We start from the raw sequence: 9983 nt of genomic DNA, 5'->3' as shown, positions 1-9983 counted from the left end.
AACCAATCTGGACATGCATTCCAGGTGTGTATTTGCAATTAGTTGTTATTCAGAGACGTATGTAGGCCTACTGACTGAAACAACAGTCAGAATACAGTCATGGCAGGGATTGTTCACATCTTCCATGCTGGAAGGAGAGGTTACCGCCAAAGGGTCCACACCGAGCGCCCCAAACCTCTCCAACAGTACACAACAGAAGAACTGTACAATCGTTTTCGATTTGGACTTGATGACATCAACTACATGCTGATCTGGTCAGGCCACAACTGCAGTGCAGAACCTTGCGGAGTCATGCTCTGACTGTAGAGGAACAGGTCCTCATTGCCCTGCGCTTTTACGCATGTGGAACATTCTATGAGGTCATAGCTGACAGCATGGGAGTCCACAGGACAACAGTGGGTGAAGTGGTGACAGCTGTGTCTGATGCACTGGCTCGCCTGCTGGATCACTTTGTGACTTTTCCCACTGATGGCCAGATTGCCAAAGTGAAGCAGAAGTTTTTTCTTCTGGGAGACATGCCCAACACCATTGGGGAGATCGACTGCACCCATGTACATATTCAAGCACCTCGTCAGAGGGAGTGGGAATATGTCAACAGGAAAGGGAGGCACAGCATCAATGTGCAACTTGTGGGAGATACTGACCTTACCAACTGTGTTGTGAGATGGCCTGGGTCAGTCCACGATGCACGTATCTTCAGAGAGAGCCGGTTGTTCACTGAATTCCAAACCAACAGGCCGGATGGAGTTATATTAGCCGACAGTGCCTACCCACTCCTACCATGGGTGATGACACCTTTTCCCACGGCCAACACTCCTTCACAGATGCGCTACAACAACGCCCATGGAAGAACAAGGTGTGCCATTGAGTGCTTGAATGGAGTACTGAAGAGGCGTTTTGCATGCCTCAACTATCTGAGAGTGGAACCCCAAGGAGCATGCCAAATAACACTGGCTTGTATTGTGCTACACAATATCGCTGTCCATCGCAGAGTCCCTCTCTCTGACATCGATGATACCCCAGAGCCCCTCGCCTCTGCTGATGATCTAGGCCCACCTATGGATTTCCCTCTAAATGAGAGACTGAGTGGTGGTGCAAGGCCAGATGCTATTGTCCGCAATTACTTTTGAAAGGTGATGACAGATGATGGACTTTTTTTGTTGAAGATATTTTTTATTTAATCTAAATTACAGTTGTGATTGACAATCTTTGTTGTGATACTTTCATGAGCATAAACATTTATTATTATGTTGGCCTCCGCCAGGGCTGCGCTTTGTCACCAATCCTGTTTGTAATATACATGGATCGGATTTCGAGGCGCAGTCGTGGGGGGGGGGGGTCTGCAGTTCGGTGGACTAAGGATTGCACCACTGCTTTTTGCAGATGATGTGGTTCTGATGGCTTCATCGGTCTTCACCTTCAGCACTCACTGGATCGGTTCGCAACCGAGTGTGAAGCGGCTGGGATGAGGATCAGCACCTCCAAATCTGAGGCCATGGTTCTCAGCAGGAAACCGATGGACTGTCCACTCCAAGTAGGGAATGAGTCCTTACCCCAAGTGAAGGAGTTCAAGTATCTCGGGGTCTTGTTCTCGAGTGAGGGATCAATGGAGCGTGAGATGGGCCGGAGAATCGGAGAAGCGGGAGCGGTATTGCAGTCGCTTTACCGCACCGTTGTGACGAAAAGGGAGCTGAGCCGGAAGGCAAAGCTCTCTGTCTACCGGGCCATTTTCGTTCCTACCCTCACCTATGGTCATGAAGGATGGGTCATGACCGAAAGACCGAGATCGCGGATACAAGCGGCCGAGATGGGTTTCCTCCGCCGGGTGGCTGGTGTCTCCCTTAGAGATAAGGTGAGAAGTTCGGTCATCAGGGAGGGACTCGGAGTTGAGCCGCTCCTCCTTCGCGTCGAAAGAAGCCAGTTGAGGTGGTTCGGGCACCTAGTTAGGATGCCACCTGGGCGCCTCCCTAGGGAGGTGTTCCAGGCACGTCCAGCTGGGAAGAGACCAAGGGGTAGACCTAGGACCAGGTGGAGGGATTATATCTCTTCGCTGGCCTGGGAGCACCTTGAGATCCCCCAGTCAGAGCTGGTTGATGTCGCCAGGAAAAATAAAGTTTGGGGCTCTCTGCTGGAACTGCTACCCCCGCGACCCGACCACGGATAAGCGGGAGAAGATGGATGGATGGATGGATGGACTTTTCCAAAAACTTTGGGAAAAATATTGCATTCCATGACTTTTCCAGGTTTTTAATGACTGTACGAACCCTGACAATATCAGAACTTTCTCAACCAACTATTCATTATAAATGTAAAGACAGGGGGAGCAGTGCCATGGTCTTTGTCTGTCTTCCAAGACAGTGGGTCTGGCTGTTGTGTAGGTGATGGTGATGGTGCATGGGCTGCTGGTGGCTGCTGGTGGCTGCTGGTGGCTGCTGGTGGCTGCTGGTGGCTGCTGGTGGCTGCTGATGGCTGCTGGTGGCTGTGTCGGAGGGAGGGAGGTGTGCTAGGCGAGACTTCTTTGCTGGCTGGGTTGATCGTGATGGCTGTGGTGGAGGCCTTTGTAACGAGGTGTATCTTAATCTTGTGGCAGGCACAGATGGAGGTGGAGGCTGCTGTAGTGATGCTGGTCCTCTGGTCCTTGGTGGTGATGGCTCTGGTGAAGGCCCTTGAGCCACGGTAGATCTTGACCTGGGTGCAGGCACAGATGGAGGTTCTTGCTGCTAGGCCCAGGCAGCTGAGAAATCGGAAAGAAATATAGGACAATAATTACTACTAAGTTCATTAAAATATAAAGTTCAAGTGGAATGTTTCTCAAGCACAAATAACAATGCACAACTCAAAATAAAATGGGGAGCAGGGCTCGCAATTAACCATGTCCCGATGTCCATAAAAATTCCTACTGGGACACAAATCTATTTTGTCTGGGACTATTTCGGGACAGTGAAAAAAATGTTTAAAGTAAACTTCAAAATGGGTGTTATTTGCAAAGTCATTGGGCTGTCAAATTATAGAATGCATTTTACGTCATCCACTCTGCTGCTGACTGCTGCTAGACTCGCGCCAATGCAACGGTCACGACAGTTAAAAACAGAAGAAAGAAATGCTAAGGTGGTTGAATAAACAGCCCCCTGTTCCAAGCCCCAATTCTGCCGACTCCCGAAACGAAAACATCCCAAGTCCTGGTCATGATGCATCGTCTTCCATTGTGGTAAATTAGTTGTCTTAAGTGCCAATGTTAGCTAGCGCTAACTAACGCTAGCAACTGAAGTGTGCCTTACAAAACAAAACATACAAAACATACAAACGTCCTAAAATGCGGTGTCATGTTCTTTTGAAGTTTGTGAAAATTATGTGAAATACAGTTGATCAGAATAAGAGGTGTAGCCTATCATGTTTTATTTTCTTTGTCAGCCAGTCAGTGACCAGGCTAGAATCTTTAGCTGCAAAAACGTAAGGCATTTAGCTAATCATTTAGCTTTTCATCTTTTTTTAGTGTTTTACTTTTTTTTGGTCAAGAACGTCAGTCAGATTGGGTGACGATTAGAAAGGGGGTCGCAAGGTAATTTTAGTTTGTCAATCAACTCTGGTATGAGAATAATGTGTCATGTTAAGAGAGAGTAATGTTCCAGTTGATTTTGTGCCTGGGGGGGGTGGGTGAGTGAGTGAGAGCAAGATGATTGACATTCATGAATGAAGATAGAAGATCAATTTATATTCCTATAGCACTACTGACGACTTGTGAGGATAACTTGTAATTAGAACTGAAAACAGATACATTTATTAAACTGTATTATGGAACTTCTGTTTTTTTATTATCATTCATACCACTTTTATTGCCAGATAGAGGGTTCCGATCATAAAACACAGACACCATACAGCCATACCATATTGAATTGAAAAATACAAATCAGAATTCTTCAATGTTGACATGACAATGATAAATTAGTCTGGATATTGAGAAACAATAGAAAAACATGTCTTAAAACAACTCTATTCCCTTCTACTCTAGGAGAGGCAACAGATCAGACTAATATTCATATGTTTAAAATAATAAGTATTTTAAACTTACATGGTGGACTAGAGTCTATGGTGTGATGATTAAGTGACAAAAAAGTATCAAATTATATGTATTCTGCATAATTGGGGGGGGGGCGACGATACAAATTTAAATTTGGGACACTGCTGGTTATATCCGGGACAATACAAAGTAGAATTCGGGACAGTTGTGGGACACTGAGGAAAAAAGTTAATTTTGAGCCCTGATGGGGAGGTGGGACAGGAGTCTCTCTCTCTCTTACAACCTATTTAACTAAACCCACACAATGAAAGTACACTATTACTGTAATATTTACATGTACCTATCTTCAAATGGATCCTTGTTGTTGTTGCTGTATTCTCCAGGTTCTGATGCTCCATCTCCACTGCTGCTAGTGTTACAAGTCCGCTGTGCAGAGCTGGTAATCAGATAATAAGCCTGTTGAACAGGAAAAAAGAATGAAGCAGAGGGAACGTTGCTGCCGTTTGTGTGGTTGTCCTAGCCAGAATTTATTAAACACATTAATAAATTCACTTACAAATTATATCCGTTTTCTCTATTTATGTATCTCTGCGTTGTGTTGTGTGGTCGAATGAATATGGCTTCCTTCTTGCCAACCAGCTTTATTATCTGTACAAACATAATATAAGGAAATGGCTTCACCAGCGTTCTACCTCAATACTTCTCCTCAGTGAGGCCTGAAGCTAACTGAGAATGTAATCATACATTTAGCCAATCAAAATAACTATGTCTGACATATTTCGTTTTCTATTCAAAAATGGAAATAAATCCACATGCCATATTATGACTTTCATGAAGGATTAAAGCCTTTTTCATTTACAGTATATAATACACTGATAACAGATAACACACACAACCCAACTGTACTCACTTTAACATGGCTGTTGTACAGGCACAATATTAGCATAGCATTAGCGCTTTAGCTTTTAAATAATGTGAAAAATTATGACCTCAGACCAGCATTTCACATATTTATACAAACAGAATAAACTTGAAATGTAAGCCAGACTAGTGCACGGGACTCATACACATAATAGAGCTACATTATCCAGGGAGCAACAGCCTGTGTTAAAGAAGCTAGTGGACGCCATTATCCATTAGCCACACGATAGTGGCGTAGTTCACAGAATGACATTAAAGTTAACTACACATAAAACAGTTTCAAAGACACTTTTTAGATCGAAATATGACATAATCTGTGTACAAACTACTAACCTGTTGAACAGGAGAAATGAATGAAGCAGAGGGAAAGTTGCTGCCATGTGTCTGTCGTCTGTGGTCTTCTTCTTCTTCTTCTTCTCTCAGACCATTCCGTTTCTCTAACGCTAAACCGGAAGTGAGGCTAAGAACGGCGAACTTAAAGATAACAATACCATTAGCACTCCTAGTGGTGACTTTATGAACTGCAAACAAATTATAACATTATAAAATGCCTTTAGGCAGCACACTTTTTGAAGCGCTGCACATTATATAAACTAACGTTTACGCCCGTACACACTACAGGCGTCAAACAAGCTTGAAGCTGGGCGTGTTTGACGGCCCGTACACACTACAGGCGTCAAAAGAGCTTGAAGCTGGGCGTGTCTGAGGCTTGGCGATTTCTCGCGCCCAAGGCGACCAACAACCAATCAGGAATCTCCCGCCCGCCCCCGGCATACAAAGCAAAAAAAAGCCTGGCTCTTCTTCACTATTGCCAAAATGGATGCCGGTTTCGTAGCAACGGTAGTGTTGGTTTAGTCAATGTCTCGCAGGAGGCCACGTATAGTGCGTCGCTGTTGGGTACATCCGATACTCAGAAAACGTCTGCAACGGGGGGAATACCACGTTCTTGTCCAAGACCTCCGCCTGGATGGTGTACTGTTTCAGCAGTACTTCAGGATCAGCAAAGACGCGTTCGACGAGTTGCTCGGAAAAGTCGGTCCACTGATTGCAAAGGCAGACACCCGTATGCGTTTGTCAATCGGACCCGCCGGACCCTGCCTACGGTACGTTTTGTGTATTTCTACTTCTTTAATATGACTCTGTATATAAAGAGAGAGAATGCATGCAATGGATGAATGAAGTCTGTGATTTAGTTCAGATGAATGACATTAATTAAGATAGCTAGGTAAACGCAGTATTGCTCCCCTGTGTGTGTGTGTGTGTGTGTGTGTGTGTGTGTGTGTGTGTGTGTGTGTGTGTGTGTGTGTGTGTGTGTGTGTGTGTGTGTGTGTGTGTGTGTGTGTGTGTGTGTGTGTGTGTGATGTATGTGTCTGTGATGTGTTTGATGTGGTGCGTGCGTCTGTGGTGTGTGTGTGTGTATGTGATGTGTGTGTCTGTGATGTGTGTGTCTGTAGTGTGTGTCTGCCTGTGGTGTAATTGTGTGTCTGTGATGTGTGTGTCCGTGATGTGTGTGTGCCTGTGGTATGTTGGTGTGTCTGTGGTGTGTGTCTGTGATGTGTGTGTCTGTGATGTGTGTGTATGTGGTGTGTGTGTGTCTGCCTGTGGTGTAATTGTGTGTCGGTGATGTGTGTGTCTGTGATGTGTGTGTGTCTGTGGTATGTTGGTGTGTCTGTGGTGTGTGTCTGTGATGTGTGTGTCTGTGATGTGTGTGTCTGTGGTGTGTGTGTGTGTCTGCCTGTGGTGTGTGTGTCTGTGGTGTGTGTGTGTGTGTGTCTGCCTGTGGTGTAATTGTGTGTCTGTGATGTGTGTGTCTGTGGTGTGTGTGTCTGCCTGTGGTGTAATTGTGTGTATGTGATGTGTGTGTCTGTGGTGTCTGTGATGTGTGTGGTGTGTGTGTCTGCGTGGCGTATAACTCTTTTTTTTTAAATCTTGTATATTACTTTTTTCTCAGGTACCTGGCAACCGGTGACTCGTACAGGACCATAGCATTCAGCTATCGGGTCGGGCATACAACAGTGGCTGTCATCGTCAGGGAGGTTGCGGGTGCCATCTGGACCGCACTGGTCGAGGAGACCATGCCGGTACCACAGACGGAGGACTGGAGAGCCATCGCTGCTGGGTTGCAGGAGCGCTGGAACTTTCCAAATTACGTTGGTGCCATTGATGGGAAGTACGTGGTGATCCAGGCTCCGGCAAATTCTGGGTCCCTGTACTTCAACTACAAGTCCACCCACTCCTTGGTACTGCTGGCTGTAGTGGATGCCCAGTACCTCTTCAGGGTAGTGGATGTCGGAGGTTTTGGAAGGAGCAGCGACGGTGAGAGCCTGGAGAATTCCGGAGTCGAGTGATGAAGCTCCAACCCTGCGCGATGCACCTATGATGGGCTCAAACAACGCCACACGCCGATCCATCCAACTGCGGGAGACCTTCTGCTCCTATTTGAATGAGGAGGGTGTAGTGTCATGGCAGCATAACGTGGTGTAGGGTCACCATGCTCTTTTAAGAGCTACCCATTTTCTTTAAAGAGCAAATATTCCAAATGAGCCATTTTAAAATCAAACATTCCTAATAAACATGTTTCTTGAATTGATATTATTATATTATGATATGACTAACAACCTTTTTCTTTCAGCCCTGTTTTTACTGATAAACCACTCATAATTTCAATAGGTTTTCACATGACCAATTACAGAAGAAAGCACATTATATATACCAACATACATGAAGCTGCTGGTATGTTGCAACTGACAAACCACATGAACAAGTGAAGACACAGTATAGCCATAACATACTTGAAATAATGTTTTATTTGGTAATGTTGTGAGTGAAGTGTGTGTGATGAGTGTAAACAAATGTAATGTGGATTAGTATGTGTGAACAAATGATTAAATTATAAATTGTCCTGCTGGTCCACGTCAAAAATTAGCTGGTGTACCCCGAGGCGGACTCTTGCCCTCTGTGCCCTTGTCATCAGCCTCATGGTGGGCAAGAGGCTCTTGAAAAACTACAAGTCCTCGTCCTCCTCCACCACTGGTGGGGTTGGCTGGGCAATTGCTGAGTAATTGCTGACAGCAGACAGCAGACTTCGTTCAAACGGGGACATCTCCCTCCCCCTCCCCCGTGTTTTGCCCCGGACCTCAGCATTCTCCTCCTGGCTGACTGCTGCTGGCTGACTGGCGGGCTGACTGGTGGACTGGCTGGTGGACTGGCTGGCGGACTGGCTGGTGGACTGGCTGGCTGGCTCACTCTCTACCTGGCTCTCTTCCTCTGCCACCAGGGTGGATGGAGGCAGGGTCTGCCGGGGGACATTGCTGGACGTCTCACGGTCTATGATGAATGGGGTTAAAAACGCCATCACTGCCATGAAACGCCAGGGCTTGTACCCCCCTGCAGACCCTGCCCCGCTTCTTTTTGCCTCCTTCTCCATATTCTTTTCCTTGCGGAACCTGTCCCTCAGAGTCTTCCATCTCTTCTTGCACACATTCTCTAATAAAATGAAATGAAATAATAAAATTAATAAATAATAAAGTGAATTTCTTGAATTTACTAAATTATTCCTCCATTAATGAATGCTATTTTTATGCTACATTCCATGCTGGCTAAATATACTGTCTATGCTTGATAGCTGTGAATCAAATCAAGTTTTATTTATATAGCACATTTATAAACGATTTTTGGTCGAGCCAAAGTGCTGTACATATAATAAAATTAGCCTACAGTAGAGACACTTTACAGCAAATACAACAGCACAGATTGTTCAGAATATCAGTATGAGAAAAACGACACACACATTAATATATATTATATGTTATTATGCTACATTACTAGCTGTCCATTCAATGCTAAAACGAAGTAAACTGGATATAAACAGTTGAAAACCTACCAGTTTCACCAAATGTCTCTGCCACCTCCCGCCATGCCTGGTTCCTCCGGTTTATGTCCCGGTAGGTGAACAGAGTACAGTCATACAAGACTGGGACATTTGCCACGGCAATGATTAATTTGTCCTCCATTTTATGACATATGGAAAATAGTCAAGACCTGCGGGATCAGCATACACGCAGTTTGATTGGCTCGCGCTTGTACTGGCGGGAATTGCATAAACGGGATTTGATTGGCTGATGCCAAGCATCGAGCCTCAAAAGTTGAACATTGTTCAACTTTTGATGCCGATAGATGCTCGCGATGCTTGCAAAGCCATGCCATGCTCCCCACAATGCAGTTTGGCAAAATGTAAAAAATCTTCTACGTCACCCCATTCAAATGAATGGGCGAAGCGTTGAAAGCATCCCGTGCACTAGTCTGGCTTACATTTCAAGTTTATTCTGTTTGTATACATATGTGAAATGCTGGTCTGAGGTCATAATTGTTCATATTATTTAAATGCTAAAGCGCTAATGCTATGCTAATATTGTGCCTGTACAACAGCCATGTTAAAGCAGGGTTGCCAACGTTGGGTGCCTGGCTGGAGTGAGATTTTGATATCATGGGTTTAATTACACATATGCGCACGAAATGACTGCTATCGTGTCAGCAGCGGGACCTTAGCATATATATACAATATATACAAATACACAATATTGGACACAGACTATAAAGGGCACAACGTTTAATTCACTAATGAAAGTCAAACACATGTTTGTTTCCACTATTTTATTGTGTGCCTGATAAGCAATTAATTGACTTATATAAATAAAAATGTACTCGATACATTTACATTTACATGAGGATGTGACTAGCAGTTTGAAATTATGTACTTGAATTATTATTATATATTATCATTATGTCAGGGGTCTAAAATGGTCAACGGTGCCGACAATATTATCGTTTATCGCAATAATTTCCGGGAAAATGTATCCAACAAAATTAATTATCGTGAGAGGCCTATACATGAAACACACACACACAAACAAATCTACAGACTTACTCCAAACTGCCAAACATATTAATTAACACACTCTATGTTGGCCTAGTAGAACAATAAGCAGCAGACTTTTACTTTTTTATCATTTCTACTGGATCTTAGATCTGCGCTTGCGCAATA

General features: G+C 44.5%; 1 protein-coding gene across 1 annotated transcript; it reads left to right on the top strand.

Moving 5' to 3' along the window:
- Nucleotides 1–374: 374 nt before the first annotated feature.
- Nucleotides 375–1130, top strand: LOC117459959 (putative nuclease HARBI1). Its single transcript, XM_034101139.1, has one exon. The coding sequence runs from the start codon at nt 375–377 to the stop codon at nt 1128–1130; it is 756 nt and encodes a 251-aa protein (XP_033957030.1).
- Nucleotides 1131–9983: the final 8853 nt, after the last annotated feature.

The sequence above is a fragment of the Pseudochaenichthys georgianus genome, chromosome 15 (assembly GCF_902827115.2).
Source record: "Pseudochaenichthys georgianus chromosome 15, fPseGeo1.2, whole genome shotgun sequence".
In the NCBI taxonomy this organism is placed as follows: Eukaryota; Metazoa; Chordata; class Actinopteri; order Perciformes; family Channichthyidae; genus Pseudochaenichthys; species Pseudochaenichthys georgianus.
The sequence above is the reverse complement of the archived record's forward strand: the minus strand, read 5'-3'. Positions and strand labels throughout refer to the sequence as shown.

Bases quoted from the DNA above. Each gene is read 5' to 3' on its own strand.
- LOC117459959 (XM_034101139.1), top strand. From the start codon at position 375: ATGGGAGTCCACAGGACAACAGTGGGTGAAGTGGTGACAGCTGTGTCT.